The sequence below is a fragment of the Arvicanthis niloticus genome, chromosome 11, assembly GCF_011762505.2.
Source record: "Arvicanthis niloticus isolate mArvNil1 chromosome 11, mArvNil1.pat.X, whole genome shotgun sequence".
NCBI classification, from domain to species: Eukaryota; Metazoa; Chordata; class Mammalia; order Rodentia; family Muridae; genus Arvicanthis; species Arvicanthis niloticus.
Genome location: NC_047668.1, coordinates 25,492,395 through 25,514,452, shown reverse-complemented (window position 1 = coordinate 25,514,452; position 22,058 = coordinate 25,492,395). Strand labels below are relative to the sequence as shown.

The window sequence follows — 22,058 nt, the reverse complement described above, 5'->3', positions numbered from 1 at the left end:
CTATATGTTAGTATCCCGGAAGCTCTGGCAAACATTACTATTGTATTTTATAGTATTCTATAGCCTTCTGTCAGTGTAGTTTCTGTCTAACAATTTTTTTTGTCTGTGGGATTATTTGTTTTTGAAGAACAAAGGCCTGTTCATGCCCCATGTGGCCCTTGTATTTCCTGGTGGCTTGGGAATCAATAAACTGTCTACCTACTGAATACATAGTCATGGATGTTTGAGGCTGCTGGTGTTTCTCTGATAGGAGAGTTTTCTTTGTCCATTGCTTTTTAAAAATATATTCAAAAGGATCATATTTTAAGAAAAGATTAAGTGATTCAAGGGAAAAAAATCTTTTTGTTTCTGAAGTGTACACAGCTGTTAAAGTTAATTAAACAGGTTTTTAGAAAAAGGACTGGAGAGCAAGTTCATGAAAATCTGACAGATATGCTTTGTAAATGAAGAAGAAAGCTAATCGAGCCAAGCATAGCAGCTTAATATTAATTTTTAAAACACTTCCAATATATTTGTTGTAAATCTTGACAGTGCTATTTCGTGTTTTTTACTGACTTATTCTACAATTTAACTTTAGCTGTTGGTTGTCAAGGATTACTAGTCAGTTGGAAACCTCTAAAATCTTGCCACATTATGTTAATGTTTACTGCAGGAATTTTAACTCTTGAATGAAATACAGTTTGTAGATGAAAATAGTGAAGTTATTTTATATTTTCAGATAGAATTAATATAATCCACAACAATCAGTTAAAAGGAAAGGCGATTAACAACATTCTATACCAAATCAAGGCTAATAAAACAGGTTTGATATTCATGTCGCATTTTTTAATAGTTACCTTTAATTCCTTTTAACCAAATCTTGACTTTTTAAAAATTGATTAAAACACTGCTATGCCATTTTACCAGAAATTGAGCTCAGCAGTGTAACCATAGTTCAGTGAAAGAGGAAGAGCCCAAAAGCCTAATGAATTAGAATTTGTTGTGTCACCATCAGAGCCTGAAAAGCTTGTAGCTGCATTCTGTCTTTGAATTGAATCCATGGTTTTCCTTTGTGCCTCTTGTGTGTGGATTCTGAAGGAACATTATTAAGCATTAGATTTCACCTTCTCAGTAGGAAAAGCATATAAGAAAAAAAAAAAAAAGACAGTGAAAAGCATAAAGGTGTTTAGATTAGGCCTGCTGGAAATGAACGCAATAAATAACACCAAATTGTGACTTATTTAAATTAACTCGCAATTTCAAATGCTTTGTCTCTCATTCAACAACAAATGCCAGCTTTTGTTCTCTGGGTAGAATTATGAGGCAGTAAGTAAGCACTGACTGCATGCTTAAATACAGTAATGGAATTAGAAGAATTTCAAGCCCCAACTTAACCATCTCTAAAAAGATGTCTTTTGTGTTCATGTTGTGAAAAAGGATCACAGTAGGCTTCCTTCAAAAACCCCACTGGAGAATGAGAACGCAGCTGAGCTTCTCAGTAGTTCACCAGTCACAATTGCTGCAAATAATTGAAGATTTCAAAACAAATTATGCCGAGCAGCATAAATGCTATGACATGCTGTCTTGCAGTGCTCCAATTGATATGTTGTGTAGCCAAAGTCCTGTCATTAACAGAAGACCCCTGAAAATGGGATGTTGGTCCCAGTGTTTTTCCCGAGATATGCAGTGCTTTTACCCACTCTGGAGCGAAGACAGGCACAAAACACTCCTCTGATGCTTTGAACTGGAAAGGCTGTCATTTCGTTAGGTTATTTCCATGTAAAGACTTGCTATCACTGAATGTACTGAACATAACTCCACAGCAGTGGCTTTCTCTGTCCCTCTGGAGGACCAGCAGCAGAGAGGATCTGTCCCTTAAGTACATCCACAGGCTTCTCACAGGGCTTGTCCTCACCTAATGTGGTCATGACTAAAAGACCACTTACAAGCAAGTGCATCCTAAAGACTTTCTAAATTCTTTCACTTTTGTCCCAGGGCAAATTGTATACAACTGAAAATCTCAGGATCTTTCTTTCTTATGACACTTAGGTAGCCTCTGATTATCATGATCCCATTTATGTTTAAATTTATGTATTTTAGCACCCATTTCCTAAAACTGGGACCTATCTTCACTTAACTCAATGATAGAACTTTGAAATTGAGTCCAATTGACATGTATTTGAGGTCTTGCCTTGCTGTAGTTAGGTGGTTAGATTTGAACTAGCCCTCAGGTTTTTTACCCTACAATCTAGAGGATCAGCTGATATGCTGAGGGAACCTGTAACTTCAGTGCGCTATCTTTTATTCCACTGGATACCTAAATAGTGGAGTGGAATTTCTAGAGACTCTTTGTTCTCAAATTGTAATGGGTTTGTCCTTTCTAGTGGTAAATGCCAAGCTTTTCAAGTTATCTATGTGTTTATGGTGATATTTAGCCACTTCAACTTTTGAAATTGTTACTCTCCTGCAATCCCTCTGAATTTAGGTCTTTTCTTAGTTCCATAGAAGTGGGCTTTGAGCTACTGGGACAATTTTCTGAATAAGTATATAATGTTAAGCTCTATTTTCCTTGTGCCAATATATACAGAGAGATCCTTTGTGCTGCATATGTGCGTCAAAGCTTTTAGGCATATTATGTGAGATGTCCTTTGTGGCTCTTAAGCTCCTCAGAGTTGTATGGAAGTCTTTCAATAACTTTCTATTCAGTTTTAGTTTCACTTTATGTTTTTATTTTGTATGTCTGTACATGTGTATGTAGGCCGCAGAACAAACTTAGATATGAATCTGCACATGCTGTACACTAAGTTTTGGGATCTCTCATTAGCCTGGAACTCAGTTAGCCTAGTCTGGCCAACCAGTGAGCTCCAGAAATCTGTCTCTATCTTTCCAGTACAGCGCGTACACTACCAAGTGAAGAAATGCTTTTTACCAGCTAAGGTATCTCGCTATCCCACAGTTTTATTCAATTTCTAATTAACAAATAATTGTATGTATTTGTAGGGTGTAAATTGACATTTTCATATATGCTCAGAAAATTAGCATATTCATTGCCTCAATTAATTACAGTTTCTTTGTAGTCCAAACATTTAGAACTCTTTTAACTATTTAAAATATATAATACACTATCATTAATAATAATCACTTTGATGTTCTACTGAACACAAGAACTTTTCTATCCTATCTAGCTATCACCTTGTACTTGAGGGCCAATGTTCTTTCCCCACATCCTAAGCCTCTGGTAACTACCCTTCTTTGTTGCACTTACTTCTATGAATTAAGTTTTCTACATTCCACATATAGGTGAGATGAGACTAGAGTACATTGTTATACGAAGCAGATCTTTCTAAGGATGATAGAATGAGAACAGTGGGATTCCTAAATTTTATTTAAAATCAACCACTGAACCATATGCTTAATGTCTTCTTACCTGGCCATGTAGTTATAGACATGCTTTCTAGGGGAAATGTAGTCATGTTCCCTTACATGAGAACAGAGTAGAAGCCATTTGGTTTACCTTTCTGAGAATGGGCGTTCAAAGGATATTTCATTCACTATCTTATAGTAGGGCCAGCATTCCCTTTGTAAGTGGCCCTTAAGGTTGTATTCTAGGGTCACTGGATGTCATTGTATTGCAACACAAGAAAGTGTATTATGTTTTGAACTCCCGTGTTTTATGATTTTGAAACCAAATGAACAAGTGTTTTTATAATTTTGCAAGAGATTTTTAAATTATGACCAAACATGGAAATTCTTGTGATACTTTTAAAAGCACACTTTCTTAGAAGTCACTTTATTTTTTCAAAAATTACTTTTATTTATCTGTGCAGGGTTCAGGACAAACACATATGTCATGATGCTTGCATAGAGTATAGGGAACAACTCAGAAGGAGCTGCTCTCCTCTTCACCATGTGAGCCCAATGGATCAGACTTAGGTTATTGGGGCTTAACAGCAATGCCATCTCATTGACCATGGATGTCACTTTAAATCAACTAAATTTGAAATACAAAGGATGGGGCCTATGAATCTGTAATCTATAGATGCTTACTTTGGAAATCTAAAAACAATCCCATTAATAATGGTCCCCCATTAAATCAGAAAGACTGCATATGCTTTCCACCATTTCCAAAACTCTCCAGGTGACTCTATTATTCAGACCTTATTGGAAACCATTGCTTCCAACTTCTCTTCATCTTGAGGAGACCTCTTTAAAAAGACACAGTTTTATGCTTAGACTATTTGTGTGTGTAAACCAAGCTTTCAGAAGCAAATGAAGGAACCTGTGCCTGTTATTACATGTCCCTGACTCTGGAGATCTGTTACTGGCTAAATCCATACTATCAGAAGCTTGAATTTGTAAAGTATTCAGACTATGGTAAACTCCAGAAAAGCAATTGGCATATAAAATGATCTCATATTTATATTTTTCATTGTTTTGATGTTTTGAATTCATCTTTGAGTAATAACTGCATGTTATATGTAAGAATATTCTTTCTTTTAGAAAAAAATCAATTTTATTGCTAATCAAAAATCCCTTCAATGATTACCATATTCAAAAGTACAAGTAGTAATTGCCATATGTAGATGAATTAATTTATATTTTGTACATTTCTTACTTCATCTATAGAAGGTGTTGAAAGATATTTTCAAGAATGAATCATGTTCCTATCCAGTCTGTTTCAGAGTCCACTGTGACAGAATACTCACCCCACCCCACCCCACCCACAGTCCATCCCTCACCTCAACTGCCATGGTTCTGTCTTCTCGAGCTTTACTGCAATTATTCTGAATGCTTGCTTCCTTAGCCAGACTGAGTTCGACAAGCAGAGAGATATTGGGGTCATCATTTGACACTCTTTCCCAGGTCTGGCAGCTGGCATAATGCTGCCCACAGATTATGTTTCATATATGTATGTTCCATCACACAATGATGGCCCGGACTGCTTTATAAAGATGATTGATCCATTAAGGGCGTTGCTATGTACCTGGGGAATGGATATCATGAAATTAGTTGGTTAAAAATCAAAATGAGAATTGACATGCATGGTGGTAGGAGACTGTGAAGCCTGGCAGGGGCAGAATGAGAAGAGAGAGTCAGAGAGGAAAAGGCTAGGTACAGGCAGCAGGACAAAGGGTTCCATTCTGGGTACAGAGGGCCATTCCATGTTACTCTTCAGTATTCTGCCAAATGTTTTAGATGCAATCTTTTGTCAGATGTAGATTTAACTTAGTAAGCAGTTCTGTGTACATCCTTGTGGAATGATTGAAATTAAGCCAAGATTCATGGGGGTGGGATGGGGGAGCTGTCCATCATGGAACAAAGTACAGGGAGAATACAAAAGTCTCTTCTGCAAGATAGTGTAGAGTGCAATGAGATTTCATTTCCAAAACTGGGAACCTAGCTGTGTGCACCAAGCTGAGCTAGCCTTTACACATACAGTAGTATGAAAAAGAGCTCCTTTCCACTCTGTTTTTACCACTGGTTGTATGAAGTTGAACCATATAGTAATACCATCATGTAACAGAAAAGATAGTCAGCAATTACTGTGTTTGCTTTACAATGAATGCAGATAATCAGCTGAGACTTTTTCCTTTTATATTTGTGAGCTACAAATCCATTCTGGAGTTTAGAATACTCTACCTCTGCCCTTAAACATCTAAATGGTTTCAGCTGAAGTCTACTGTAAGTCTGTAAGTTTCTTCAGTTGATAACAGGGCAATCTGGGGGTCCATGATTCCAGGATATCTCTGTTACCACATTCTTAGCCTCAGAAGCCTCAATCTATCATGCCCTACTTTGATCTGTTCACAAATAACAGGTTCTGATACTTTTACTGTTTTGGCAATTTGTTTGTCTCCAGTATTCATTAGGAAAAGAAATACAAAAAGGAAAAATTATACTTTCCATCAATTAAAAACAAGTTTCTGTGTTCAAGACTTTTAAAAAGTCAGCCCCTATGCCTTAATTATGGGGTAGAATTTCAGGGAAGATTGATGTCCCCTGAGCCAGCCTTTAATTATAGTATAAAAGATGAGAAGCAGGGGCTTTGAGGTCTTTTTAAAAAATTTTATAGATCTTCATGTTTCCTGACTTAAGAGCACAAGCTTTTTGCTAAAAGACTCTTGTTTCTCTGTTCAAGTGCTTCTCTGAGTCTAATTCAGCCAGTTCTGTAACTGTGAACATGTGGTATTCTGATAAGTGCTCAGGGGTAGAGAGAATAGATGGAAGGCAGGGATAGTTTGTTTAAAGGAGACAGAAGCCCTGGAAAGTCAACCCTCACAGTCTTAACCATCCTTCTGCTGGAGTGTCTGCCTGGGCTCCTTGCACATCATTATCTCTGGTCCACAGGGTATGTGCTTGTGAACTCAGTGTTTGCTCAGTGCCTCGTCACCCTCCACTCTACAAGATTGTGGTCACACTGTTTAAGTTCATGGAGCTCAGTCCCCACTCAACTCTTCCTCCAGGTCTAACTGCAGAGCACTGCGGAAATGAAGGACTCATGCTCTCCATGGTGCTGAACACTTAAGTGTATGTGATAAAACCTAATGTAGCTGCTGCTCCCACACACTTCTTGTTTGTGATTATGTTTCCAGAGAGCACTGGAACAGCAATCTGAACAACCCTGTGGCAAAACTGAAGAGAGCGAGAGCTCTTCACTGATATTCTGAAATAACATTTTGCAGGCTTGCCTTCTGACTGGGGGTGTATGTAATCATCTGTCATGCTAGAAAGCCCCATTGCATTCTCTAGAAAGGCAACATGGACTGTTTTACACCAGTCTCTTAATTCTCTTTCTCGGCTTCTTTACATTATAATTCTTAGGTTAGGTTCCTATATTGAGGACCACAAGTTTAAAACTCTATGTATGAGGATCATGTCATGACATGGCTTCCTTTTCCTGCTAAGGTAAAAATTTCAAATATTTTTTTAAAATATCATCTGAACATATGAAGCTATTCAACATATTCTGAAGGGAAATTCTTAAGCCGCAAGTTCAGAAAAAGCCCAGAAAAGTTCTTCCACAGCTCATTTACTTGTGTATTTGTCAGAGAAATTGTTATTTCTTGCTATGAATCTGGCAATATGAATAAACTTATAAGAGCCTACCCCTTATGAGACTGTGTACCATTGGGATATAAGCAGGGGGGGCGCAGAAAATAGACATAGAGACAGACACTACACAGGCAAAAGACAAATGAGAGTGGTCCAGTCCATGAAGAATACAGAAGGTACAGTAATAGCCATCCATCGTCTCTTTTGTAGGATGGCACTACATTCAAATTTCAATAGCCAGGAAAAGAGCTTTGATCTGGTTATCAGAAAGGAGTTATCCTGTGGCTGTGTTGGATATTTGTGTTTAAGCTAGAGGGAACAAGATTTATGGTACATATAGTTAGTATGTAGAAGAAAAGGAAAGAAGGCTATGAGGTAGAAGGTAGTTGGAGATGAGGCCCAAGGTTGAGGTAGGCATAGACTATGTAAAATTAATGAGCAATATCTGAGCTTTGAGACTGGAGAGACTGCTCAGTTCACAAAGGACTGAAGGGTTGAGTTTAAAACCCAGAATGAATGTTAAAAAGGCAAGTGTATCACATAATTCTAGCATGGGGGAGATAAAAACAACAGGATTCCTGTGACTCAGTATTCAGCCACTCTAGCCTAATTGGTGAGTCCCAGGCCAATCTCAGACTGTATCTCAAAAATTAAATTAAAAGATGAACAGTACCCAAGGAATAATACTCGAGGTAGTCTTCTAGTCACGTGCATGTGCACACACACACACATACACACACACACACCTTTGCACCCATACAAAAATGTATACCTACACAAAAATCTCTCTCCTTTCTCTCTCTCTCTCTCTCTCTCTCTCTCTCTCTCTCTCTCTCTCTCTCACACACACACACACACACACACACGCACACACGCACACACGCACACACACACACACACGTGCATGCACACATGTGCTTGCCTGTACATGCACATACAGAGCTTATATTTTACTTCACATAAGATACTAGAATATTTGCAGCAAGCAAGTAAAATTATGTGATTAATATGTTAAATATTGTTGAGGGATGTATCAATACTTAATGGGCAGGAACCACAATGGAAGCAGGATGCTGAACAGCTATAATAATCAGGGTAATGATGTCAAATTCAAAGTTATAAAGCAGATGTGGAGAGAAACTATAGTGGATAGAGTCGAGATATATTTGGAAGAACCTAGTTTTAAAAAGTTGCCATGAATCAAATACAGGGGTTGAGAAGAAAGGGTGGATTAAAGTAACTCTTTGAGTTTTGGTCTAAACAATTAAGTGCATAGTGGAGATATTGGAGATGGGAATAGTAGGTTAGAGAGGAATACAGAATTGGTAGGAATGATGTCAGTAAGACTGAAGCAACCTTAAAGACTGCTTTTGATGTTTGTAGCTTCTCTTCCTTTCTCAGGCATAGGAGATATCCCTCTGTTTCAATGACATAATTGCTTTCATCCCACGTTTATCTGTCTGTGTTCTCCCTAAACACCACCGCTTCATCCCCTCCCCCACTACAGGTTGGAATGCTGTGATCCTCACTCCTCTTCCCCATTCCCTAGAAAAACTGTTTAACGTTTGATTGATTTGAAAGTCTTTTGAAGGTTCTAAGAGGTTGCTTTAAGCTCATACATCATTTAAGTTGATTTAACCATTTTGTATTAATAACTTTCTGTGAATAGCACTGTATTTAGTACTAAAGATATTTTAAATTTGTACAAACAAAGCTGTCGGTCTTCATGAGCTTAGAGCATAATTGAAGCTATAAAACATTCATCTGAAACAACACAAGTAATCATCGTAGATAATTAAGGTTTGTGGAAACTACAAGACTAAGTTTATCTTGAAGCTTGGCATGAATGTCTCCATATGATTACAGTGAAGTAATGGTACTTTTATTTATTATTTTTATTGAAAATTCCACGCATGTGTATAATGTTTTGATCAAAGATATTCCTCTAATTCCCTCCTTATTTCCTCCACCAGTTTCTCTTACAAATGCATGTAATGCCTCTTTTTTCTTTAAAAAAAGACCAACTTAGTTCACCACAGAAGGCTACTTATATATACATAGGATATAGGAGCACCTACTAGGGCTTGGGTAGCCTGTCATGGATTTTACCCATCCAAGAAAAAAAAATAGTGACTCTGTCTTCTTCAGAAGCCATCAGTTGCCAATAGCTGCTCAGCTAGGAGTAGAATTTCATGATGCTGTCCCTTGTCCATTCTCGGATTTTTGGCTGGGTTGAACTTGTGCAAGCCTTGTACATGCAGTCACAGCTACTATGAATCATGTCTGGTAAATAATATTTCACTGCAGTGATTCTTGCTCACAGTGATTCATACACAAGCCCACAACTGTTCGACATACAGAGAATAAGAGAGTGTGGAGTGCTGATCTCTAAATGAGGTGTGTATATCTCATCACCACTTCCCAAGTCTCAGGGGTCACTGTGGAAGAGGGAACTGAAAAATTGCAAGAGTCAGAAGTAGAGTGTATATTAGGGAAACATTATTTGTGATGTTAATTTCATCTTTTTTTTAATTTCAAAGCTCACTAGGAATGTACATTATTAGTGTGGTGATTAAATGTTTTAATACCACATATTCGAGGCTTAACAGTGATGATTCTTATAACTCTGGACTAATTTTTAACTATCCTATGTCTTAGTGATCTCAGTAGTTAGTTGGGCAGTATGGAAATACTGCCATATTTAACCTACAAGGCTGATGTGACAAATATGCATGCTAGGTGTCTGTTACTCAAGCAGAACTCAATGTGATTTTCTTTCTCCCTCCTCTTCCTGAATTAGTTTTCATTGCTTCTATGAGTGACACAGACAATGAGTTTCAGGTGTAGGATACCTGCTCCTTGGAGCTGTTCAAGTTGGGGGAAAGGTGATGTGACAAAGGTTTGCTGCTGCCCATAACAATCCTGCTGGGAGAGGGGACAATATGATTTGGATAGAATAAGTAAAAGACCCTGGAGACAATGAAGACACCTGTTGATGGAGGACCTGATCACCCTCTGGGGAAGGAGGGCAGGGAATCTGCCCACAAAGAGAAAGGAAGAGGTTGCAGTGAGGTGATAAAGATTACTGCTGTACAGCATTTTTAAGTATGTGCTGACTTCCACATAATGGAAATAAATTGGGGCACTATGCCTATAACTGCAGGGCTGATTACTCCTGAGTTAAGACTAACTCTTCCACTGAAAGGCTGGTAAGTCTGACTTTTGATGGACTAGTATTTAGCAGGAGTTATCTTTACACCCCTCCTTCTATGGTCATCTTCTCATCACTGAGAACTAGAAGAAATTTTCATTTCAATCATTTCATGACATTTCTCTTTGTTAATGGCACCTTCGCTGTCACTTCTTGATCAGAGAAGAATCAGACAGTAAGTGACTCATTCCTGATTTGTTAATGCAAACCCTTTTTGTTATTTCATCATTTTGAGACACCCATGGGTAGTTATTTAGCTTTGCACATTCTTTTAAGCCCTGAGCCTGCTTAAGCAGAAGATGTTGAGTAGCGTGTTGAATTATGCAAAGTGAAGTTCAAAAAGTCAATCTTGATTTACAGCTGTTGCGTGAACAATTCAGTGCAAGCTCAGTGAAGCATATTACCTGCAAATAATACTCTGTACTTGTAAGGAAAGAGCTGGAGCAGAAGGAGGCTTCCTTCTCTATGATTAATGTCCACATACTTTATGCACTATGATGCATTCTACTGAGGTCAGATGGGATTCACACGCAGCATTTCTGTGCCCATGGGTGACTCTCTAGAGGATAATCAAGAGCTCCTATTGCTAGCCAATATTATAAGGGACTTTACTTTTTCTAATGGGGGACATCAATGATGGTTTTAGTCAGCCACTCAGGCTTACAAATTTTGTAGATTATGATGGTGAAAACAGATTCAGTGGCCGTTGCGTAAGTACCAAGTGACAACCATTCTAGAGGAACAGGAAGTATTTCCAAAGTTTCTAAGATATTTTTCCACTTTTCAGTTCATCCCCAACAGACCAATATATTTTTTATGACAAAGCACTCCAAACAGATGGGGTTTTATAAAAGTACAGTCCCTAACAGACAGATTTGCTATGTCAAGGTGCTCTGAACAGGTGGGGCTGTATACACACACCTCGGTCTCATTTCTTCTAGCTATATCTTGTGATTCACAAATAGAAGATATTCACTGCTGTGCCTTTTGGGGGATAATCCTCTGCCCAACCCCCAAACAAAATGATAACAAGCAAAACAGCTGAGTCCTTTCTTCTTATAAGGGGTCCGAAATAATAGTCTGTCATATAACAAGAGAGCAGAAGGCTATGGCTAGAAGAATGACAGAAAAATGTTGTGACCAGATCATTGTATACTGTAGCTTTGCTTTTTAAATAAATAGGTTAGAAATCAGCACAGCCAGTGCCCTTTATTACATAGGAAAAAAAATGATGTGAACAGTTCTAAGGTTGTGCATTCCACAAATTGGTTGGAGGTTTCAGGCTAGTTTCTGGGCTCACTAGGGAACTGAGGCAAAAGCTTGGCTACAAAGACATGGTCCAGATAGACATGGCAGCCACTGAGTAGCAGTTAGAGTTTCATGCAAGGCAGAAGTCATTGGAAGCTGCAGGCAGGTTTCCAGGTGCCAGGTAATTGCCTCTCTGTCTATGCCACAAGATTGCTTCTGTATCAGGAATTTGAGAGGCTGAGCTGACTTTAGGGAGGTCTTGGATCTAGATGCTGACAACATCCAAGGAGGACAGGCTTCAACAGGTTTAGAAAGCAATTGCTGAGGGATGGGCAGTATCTTTGCTAATGACTAGAATGTTGAAATCCAATGTCATTTGAGAAATTCTCACTAAAAATGACACCAGGATCCCTTTCTCTCCTGTTTCTGTGTGTTTTCTTGTTAATTGCTGGTTTTCATTTATTCACTTATTTGACTCTCGGTTAACTCTAGTATACATAGCACAAAGTTGTGTGTATAAATTGTGTGTATAAATATATATACACACATGCTTGAATGTTTGTGCTTGGGTGCAATTTATTATACTCGTGCCCTGAAACTGCACGAGAAGAGATACATTATTCATGACTTTAAGAAAATAGTACATGAATTTTGTTTCTGTCTAGTTGATGTACCTATAGATCTGCATTGCAGGTTTGTTTTGTTTTGAATAGAGACCTGAGAAACTCTTGAGTCTTCCTATATTATTTCTTGTTCTTCATGACATAATCAGTCAAACATTCCTTAATAGATATGAATTCTGAGCAAGGTACAATTAGTTTAGTTTGTCGTTGATTACATACCATAAGACTACACTACCATAAACTTAGATGGTATAACCTGCCACATACCTTGATATGCTCTTGTGTGTGGTCCTTCATGGATGAATAGTCTTTAGTCATTTCATAACTGTGAATCGTTTTCATCAATTTTATTCAGGTGCTTCTAGCTTAAAGTGATTTGAAGTGTGTATAAAAATACATACAATGTAAGAAGAGACAGACTAGAAAATGGGGTGATTAGTGTAGAGTTCAGAGAACCTGAGAGTAGCCACAGGAGGATCACTGGTTTGCTGTGAGTGTCCCACAAGACAAAACTGAGAATTAGACCAGCTCATTGAAAGTCTTCTGAAACTTAAAATTGGAGTACAAGATTTTCTATTGACACTATATCAATGAACTTAATGTATTAACAAACACAATTTATTCTCTTAAAGTTCTGTAGGTCAGGCAGTATGACATTAAATCTGGGTCTTCTCTGAGATCTGGAGACATCCTGCCACATGGCTTGTGATGCTCTGTTTCTTTCCTCAGTCTCCATCTTTAGTATCATTGCATTTTCTATCCTTTCTTCTGCACTCATGCATTTGTCTCCTCATATTGTGCATCAGCTTTACCTTCTAAAAAGTATCCATTGGTTATGTAGGTCCTACATAGACAGCCTCTCTTTTCTTATGGTCAGTTAACTCAAAAACGTACCCAGCATGCAGTACAATATGTTCACAGACTCTGGTATCAAGACATGACCATCTGTGGGGGTGGGGCATTATCATATGTTGCACATAATAGTAACAAGTCACTTGATTTTCCGAGAGTATCTCTGTCTGTACATATAGGTTCAGACAGGTGAACATTGCATATGTTTAAGCCATGGAATCCAAAGCACAGTAAGAGAGAGAAAGTGAGGACAGAAGAGAAGGAAATGAAAGAGACTAACAAACAGAAAGAAGTACACATTTTTGTTGCCTTTAGGGTGTGGGTCCCTACATCATCTATTTTTCTTTCTTCCTGTTCATTAGAACTGTGTTACTAACATAAGGCTGTATTCAACAGAGAGTGGAGATGGCCTGAAGAAGTAACAAAGAATTTGCAGCCATGTTTTAAAACTATCATAGCCACTACAAATATTTATGGTATTCATCACACATCTTTTCTTGAGGATAGCAAGTAAAATTTTCTTCATGAGTCTCATAAAAGGACATTATAAAGGGTGATGATCTCACTGACAGCTGTACAAAAATACATAATGATAACGTTTACCTAGATGTTTCTTATAACACTTCTACATGGTAGCATCAAGCTACACTTCAGGAAAAAAAATGGCTTCACAAATTGCTGAAGGCTTTATTCCAAGATTATAGACTTCAGAGAACTCCAGGGAAAATTCCTAAAGACTATAGAAAATTTAATGTGCTACACATACCACTCATCTGAGTTTTATGAGTATTTCATGATAAAGATGTAAAAGTTTGATACCTCAAAAAGATGGAGTGTATATTTCTTGACAAAAACCATGAACTATAACAATGTATGTGGCTATTTAAGGGTGGATCTTGGGACTTTTGAACTTTGTTAGTATCTAGTACTTTCATGAAAGAAATTAACTGTGTTCTTCTCTGTTAAAACTTCCAGACACAAATAAACACAAAACATATAAATGGAGCCTTGAAACACATTAACTTAAAAATGATTCTTTTGCATTTTCATTATTGGAGTGCACACTTAGAAAATGTACAGTTGTTACTCTGTGGCTTCCATCTTTGCAGGTGAAATTATTATGGAAATTGGCTTTTCACCCTTAATATTTTTTGTCAATTTTTAAATCTTGTGAGATAGGATTTTAAAAGATTTGAAATGGGAATTAAGTGACTAAGACCCAGTATGGGAGTTATCTAAATTAGTTTCTACATTGTCTTTTCTAAACTAATGTTATACTAAGTGATTAGCAATTATTTTTGTTTATTGTATCCTATTTTTTGCTTTCTTTGTATTGTCTGCAGTAACTGTTTTTTTTCTACTCTCTCTTGATAACCAGGTTATTCAATCACATATATTTGGCAATTAGTGTACACATGAACAGTCTACTCTTTGCTTTGCAATTAAGTAATGCATGATGCAGACTGTGAAATGAATGACTAAAAGATAATTACGAGGCATACTTAATAGAAAGCCAAGTTCACTAGCTTTTTAATGTTCTTTTATTTAAGTAGCCACACTTAATTATTGTATTTGTTTTACTACTACCTAATAAAACAAGGAATTGCAAAGAACTTTTGACTGCCCTGCCAAATTGCCTTTATCTTTTTGTCTCACACATAATATCAATGAAATACATGCAAAATTAATACAATATGTATCTGAAGTATAGCATAGTGAAGATATGAGAGTACAAGGAAGGAGGCAGACCTTTGCAGGGGCTGGTTTTTACTTATTTGTGGTGGGCATTGCATCTAGTGCTCTGCCTGTGCTCGCTGCATGTTCTATATTAGCCTCATCCCCAGCCCCTCATCTTTAAAGTTAGCTGCTACTACCTTCTTTATACCTAAGTGTATAAAGATGTCTTTGTGGCAAGCCACACTTTTGCAGTTGAAGGTAACTTATTAAGGCATACCAAAATACATAGAGCTTTTGATTTTCTGTTCACGTAACCTATTGAAAGTATGACTAGTTTACACGTTTGGATATAGAAAATACCTTCTGTAGCTTGTTTGCCGTGCAAAAGAATCAGATCCAGGGCCTCACAAATGCTAGGCCAGTATTGAAACTATTGAATATATCATAGACCTCCATATAAAAAGTTAAGTTTGTCTTCCTGGATTGTTTTTCTTTTGTTCTCATTTCTTGGTTTCTTTAACTTTTCAAAACTATATTTCACTTCTTTGTGTGTGGACGCATGTCAGCCATGGTGCACACAAGGAAATCACAGGACAACTTACAAAAGTCCATTCTCTTTTTACACTATATGGGACCCCTGAGATAAACTCAGGTTGTCATGATTAAAAGTAAACACCTTCACCCACTGAACCATTTGACCAGCCCTCTTTCCTACAAATTCTTATTCTGCAAATCTTGGCCCTTGACTTGCATTTTTTTTTCTCCCTAGCAAATTTTGAAAGATCACCTTTCTTTTCTATTTCTCTGTGGGTCCATGTCCTTTCCACTGGTGGGCATGGATTCTTGGGGAGTCAGACTGCAGGAAGTTTAACTGCACTTTTTCCATGCAGTTGCTGGGGCAGGTGTCTGGCTGAGACACTGCTCTGGGGATAGGAAAGGCAGTCAGAGGTGTGAGAAATTCAGAGCTGATTTGGGGGTTCCCTGGACCAACGACTGGGCTGGGCCATGGGTTTTCAGACTCTTGGCTATCCCTGAGAAGTGAGGGCTGAGGACAGTTTCTGGGCATGGCTGGGGGTGGGTCTGTAGTTGAAGGCCTTCTCCATGGTTTACCATAGCGGATCTTGATGAAAAAGACAATCCATGGTTCTAAACTGTTCTAAATTATTCTAAATTATTCATGGCTGTTCATGTTGGAGAATGGCTATATATAGCACCATAGCCTCTTCTTAGGGTAGACCAGAGATTAAACACCTTTTGCAGGAAGGAATGTCTGGGAAGGGAAGCATATTGGCTAAGCCCTCAGGGCCTCTAGGTACCTTGTTAGTATGGAGAAATCTTGTTTTGGCCTACAAGACCACAAGTCATGGTTTCTTATGTGAGAAGCATGGCACGCATTTCAGGCCAAGAATCTCGTAGGGAACGAGGAGTTGCCTATGTCTCAGGTGTGTGCACAACGAGTCTCCAGGTCTCAATCTTACCAAGCTTCCTGGCATGATTTTACCGTCTCACCTTCCCCTTTCCCCTTTATGGCCATGTGTAGCCATGAATAATTAATTAAAACTATTAAAAATGTTCAATAGGTTTTTGTTAGCTTTTATTACAGCATATCTGTTACCTTTTCTTGTATTATATCTACAAAAGGCAGAGAAGTTGCAGTCAAAAAAGTTCATTCAAATTAATCAGCTGCATCCTATTGCACCTTGAGTGATAATTACAGCACAGGAGGACATGAAAAGTGAAACTTCTGTGGGCATTTACATATTCTCCTCTAACCTGAGAATCCTGTTTTTCAAGTGAGAAAATTATTATCTAGTGTTTATTTTGAATATTGCAATATTAACTACTTAGAGTAAAACTTCTCTGTGCAGGTCAGAGGACTCTGGGATACCTGGAGAGGATCTCCATGTCATTTCTAAGATTCTGTTGACAAGGGGTCTGTCAAATTGGATCCACCAGACTGGCTCATGGAAGAAGAATACTAAATACAACCTGACCTCTGCTCACATCATTTGCCTTCCCTGGGACACATTTTCATCTGCAATCTCTTCTAATGTTTGCTTAAGAGAGAGCTGAAGAAACCCTGAAGAGAGAAAAACAGAGAGGTCTCATTTTTTTATTAGCTCAGCCCCAGTTTTATGCAGATGAAGGCTAGCAATTCACAGTAGCTGCCTGTGAAATTACAAAGTAGGGGTGGAACTGATTTCTAGACAGAACAGGCATCCAGATAACAATGATGCCTGTTCTTCTGTTTCATATTTGGCTCAATTAGGTAAATGTGTAACCTAATGACAAGGGGAGTTGATTAGTATTGTAATACTCATTGAAGGGGAGAAAGACTTTATTCCTGTGTACGGACCTGGGGACTGCTCCTGGGCAAGTGGTAAGTTTGAGACTCAATTGTTAATACTAAACGTATGGGCAGTTTATGAAAACAAATGATAAGGTTATTGGACTATAGCACTTTGTCTTAAATTTGAAGAAAACACTGCTAATCTGGGATTACGTAAAAATGCAGAGAATAGAAAATAATATTCTAATTTTGGCAATTTGATCTCTCTCTCTCTCTCTCTCTCTCTCTCTCTCTTTCTCTTTCTCTCTGAATAAGTGTCATCACTTAGTGTTTCCCTGGATAGTTTTGGATTCATAGCAATCAGCCTGGTCTCTATCTTTGCAGTGCTGGGATTAAAGGCATAAACCATCATATCCAGTCTTTAGATATTTGATTTTTTAACCCACAATTTATATCAAATTAATAATCTGTGGACAATATATTTAGGTACTAATCAATCATGATTGAGATTAGTATTCATATAAAAATATTTATAAGGTAGATCTTATATCTTTTTTTTCTTTAACAAGAGTACAGAAATGCAGTAGAGTTTGTGAGTTCTTCTATGTCATAGTAATAAAATAGTAGTCTCCCTTAAAAGCAAAATGAGTATGTGTGTATAAATAGGACATTTTTAGAAAAAGTGCTATATTCACTATTTGGCTTTTATTCTTTTATAAAGTAGGTTTTTTTTCTTTATAGATATCAATAGCACCAAATGCTGATGTACTTTGTCTTTGTATACAAAGTTAATTTATTGTTTTTAACAGGAAATTTGATGTTTTCCCCTTATTTATGGTCTAGTAACATTTTGTCTAAATTTACAAGAATTATTCTTTTTTCATCATTAATTTGTTTATTTAATCGTAGCCCCTTCATCCTCTCCCCTCAGTTTTACTGTATAAATTCCTCCCCTAATACTCCCTCAGCTTCTCAGAGAAGGAGAAATCCCCCATATGTATCAACTCTTCCTGGCACATCAAATATAGCAGGATAAAGAACATCCTGTCTCACTGAGGTCTGACAAGGAAGCCCAGCTAGGGGAAGGGGATCCAATGGCAGGCAACAGAGTCATAGCGCCCACTACACACACATAATGTTAGGGGACCCAGTTGAAGACCAAGGTGCACATCTGCTACAAATGTATAGAGGAGCTAGGTCCAGCTCATGCATGGTCGCTGATTGGTTGCTTCAGTCTCTGTGAGCCCCCATGGGTCATCTTGTGGTGTCCTTGACCCGTCTGGCTCCTTCATTCTATGCTTTACTCTTCCACAAGACTCTCTGAGCTTTACCTAATTTGTTTTTATGTGTATATGTTTTTTCCCCGCATGGATGTAAGGGGATCATGTGTGTGCAGTACCTGTAATGGCCAGAAAAGGCTGTAGAATTCCTTGGAACTTGAGTTACAAACAATTGTGAAGCGTCATTTTGGTGTTGAAAACTGAACCCACATCCTCTGCAAAAAAAAAAAAAAAAAAAAAAAAAAAAGTAGAAAATGTTCTTATCCACTGAGCCCCATCTTTCTAGCCCCACATTTTTCTTGCAAATAAAAGTAATAGTTAAATATTGTCTTGGGGTTACTATTGTTGTGATGAAACACAAAGAGACAGAGAGAAGAGTTCACTTGGCTTACACTTTTATATAACTGCTCATCATCAAAGAAAGTCAGGATGAGAACTCAAAAAGGCAGGAACCTGAAGGCAGGAACTGAAGCAAAGGCCGTGGAGTGGTGCTGCTTATATATCTCCCTCCCAACCTGATCCTCCCTCTGGGTAGCCTGGCCTATTATAATATACAGAGCTGAGCTGGAGGGAGTGGACCCTACCTTGGTGCTGCTGTGTGTAATGAGATTTTTGTTAGCAGTGAGTACATGGGCAAAGAACACACCCCAGAGCAGCTTCAGAGAACTGGTTCCTTTATGGGAAAAGGTGGGGTTATATTCACGTTCCTGTGGAGGTAGCCAGGGTTTCTGGAGCTAAACTTATGTGGCTGTGTGCCATTGGTTAGGGCAAAAGTGTTGGAAGATGCTTCATCTACATACTCAGGGGCTGTAGTTATGCCAAGTTTAGATGTTACAAAAACAGAACAAACAAAAACTCTTAGAGAGGGTTACTTTATAAGGTCAGACAAGGAGTGAAGCCTGATCAGTATCAGGGTAATAAATTTTCCCTGGGACTGATGGTGGGGGAGCTAGCTTTATGGCACCAGGTTGTGAGAGGGGAAGTAGCCAACTCCTGTTGTCCTCATGTTGAGGTGTCCTGAGTTAAAGCTTCCTCTATGCTTCCTCCATAGTAACCTGGACCATTATGGTCCCACATTTACTGGCTTGCCCTCCATAGCTTTTTCAGCCTGTTTTGTTACGGAAAACAGGAACACCAGCCCAGGAATTGCTACACCCACAATGGGCTGGGCCATCCCCATCAATTTAAAAAAAATGCCCCACAGACTTGATTACAGCCTAGCCTTATTGAGGCATTTTCTCAACTGAGGTTCCTTTTTTTTTTTTTTTTTTTTTTTAGATGAGTCTAGCCTATGTCAAATTGATATAAACCCAGCCAGATCATATATGCTATTTCTTTATCACTGAAAATCAGTCTATGATTTATAAATGACATATTGTTTATGTTCTTTTTCATTGCAGCTAAATACCAAAGTTAAATTGATAGTTACTGGTGGGAAGTAAAGGATCTGATGTATTGTTACATACTTGAGGACCTAACCATGGCCATGATCACCATAGCAACTGCCCCAAGCATGTCTCTTTATGGTAGAAATTTGTAATGGTAAAATCCTTTGAAACAACTAATCTAATTGTTGACTGTTCCATGCAGTAGGACAAATCAAAAAATCAATCAGATCCCTCCAGTTTCTAACCCTCATCTTGTTACAGATAAAATAAAGGTCTTGACAGTCAGCTTGACTGTCTAAAAACCAGTGTACTTAGAACTGAGCCAGAAATCCAATAGCTTGTTTCCATTAGGCTTCTTAAGCACAGGGCAGTCTCATTTTCCTAAAAGACTATGAAAAATTGTTTATAGTTTGACTCTTACATAAAATTGGGCCACGACATTGGAATAGTCTTTCTTGTTTCCATGGTGTCCCAACTTAATCAAGCCCACATATTAACTAAATACAAACAAACAAACAAACACCCAGTATTTTAAATATTTAAGCAGTTACTATTTTTTTACTAAAATTTAAATTTTATTCTTTCATCCTGGGGAAGTAGTTATGCCAAGTTTAGACGTTACAAAAACAACTCTTCTACAATCTCCAAGTATATCAAACTCTAAAATAGTTGTTATTTTATATCTTTTATATGTAGTTCTACTGAGGTTATGTAAATATAATTAATAATTTGATTACACACTTTGACTCCCAAGGTTCTTCAAACTGAATATGTCAAGGAATTGACCAGCATTTTAGTATTTTAATATGAAAGAACCTACCGAAGACACAGAGAGGTAGATTTAAATTTAAGCCTAGGTGGCATACTTGTTTACAACTGACAAGAGTTACTCTTCACATCCTCTCTTCAGCTCTAGGCTTTGTACCAACCTCTTGAGTAGAATTACAATTATTTCTACAGTTATATAAATGCTTATATTTTAAAGCAAAATGTAAGCTATCTTTGCCAGTATCTAGACCTCAAAGGCTTCATGGACGTGATGGAAAACATTAATAGATTGAACTTTAGTCTCATTTAACTGAAAGAAATTACAGCTGTTGATGGTTTCTGCAGCCAGTGCACCACATCTATGGTAAGGCTACAGATTTCTGCAGCCATACACGTGATTCTCAGCAAGTAGATTGATACTAGGCATGTCACAACAGGAAAAGATAATTTCTCACTCATGTCAAGGACCTGGGAGCAACATTAAAAGCACTTCCCTGGCTGGTTATATTGGAATGCTCTACAGTTAACTTCTAGGAGAGATGAAGCATCTGCCTTGTGCCAGAGCATTCTATGCTCCCAGTTCTCACATATATGTCAAAATAATGTTCCTGGTGGTGTGCCATGGGTAATTAAGCACATTTGTCATTGAAGATACATGATTTCACATCACTGGATAGATGAACAGATGATGCGATCCCAGCCTGTATTGACAGTCTGAATAAAGCAGAGGTGAGAATCAGCAAGGGAGTGGAGTGTCAGCTCACATACCGCTTCTCCACTGCCTACCCACACTTTGGTTTCCTAGCACTCTTACATGTAGTTTTTAATGAACACCTTCAAAAGAAGACTGAGTTGAAGTACAAAGCTTTCACATCTGACAGTGACTTAGATGCTAAGTGTATAAGGGAGTCATGAGTGACCTGACATCTGGATTCAATAGTGAGTGGTAGAAGAATTCAGATCTCCTGATGCAGCTACCACTCCATCACAAGGCTTGGAAGATACTGCTACCTTAGTTTCCAATCACTGAGGTAAAAACCACCACCTTCAACAACAACAACAACAAAAACTACCTCCAGTTCTGAGTAATAGTCAAGTGTAGACCAGGGACTTGTGAAACTCACGTTTATGTGCACCTATAAGACTGTATGTCAAAGTTCATATGAGGTTCATGTATATATAATATAAAACAGCATTTAAGTCTATCTCATGTGGAGATTTCAAAATTCAGGATAACAAAAATTATTGAGTATTCTTTAAACTTTCAGGAACTTAAAAAATTCTTCAGTGTTCTGAAAATATTTATGACTGTCTTATTTAAGAATTTGGCAGGTCTAACTCTCATCACATTCACTTTTTCAAAGAACTGATTATCCAGTTTATTATTTTAAAGCAGAATCAAGAACTCAAAAGACAAAAAAAAAAAAAAAAAAAAAAAAAAAAAGAAAGAAAGAAAAAAGAAAAGAAACATTCCATGGGAAACTAGTAAGATGTGAAATGTTAATTTCATAGTTTTGCATAGTTTTGATAATCATGCTAAAGTTCTGGAAGATATAAACATTAGGGAAAGGTGTAGAGGAATTTTATTAATTTTATTTCCCCTTGGTTAGCATAAAATTATCTCATGATAATTTGTTTTAAAATTTCACACCAGATAGTGGGGGAAAGAGAACTAGTATAAAGAACTGC

General features: G+C 37.7%; 1 protein-coding gene across 5 annotated transcripts in view; it reads left to right on the top strand.

The window, feature by feature from the left end:
* Positions 1-22,058, top strand: part of Immp2l (inner mitochondrial membrane peptidase subunit 2) — an 826,273-nt gene that overhangs the window by 572,652 nt on the left and 231,563 nt on the right. Inside the window, exon 5 of one of the 5 annotated variants that reach the window (XM_076941948.1) lies at positions 16,512-16,731. The exons of the other annotated variants lie outside the window; for them this stretch is intronic. Within the exon in view, the coding sequence (XP_076798063.1) occupies positions 16,512-16,716 (205 nt within the window). The 3' untranslated portion in view covers positions 16,717-16,731. Of the gene's footprint in view, positions 1-16,511; positions 16,732-22,058 lie in introns of those variants that run through there. 5 annotated transcript variants of the gene reach the window in all.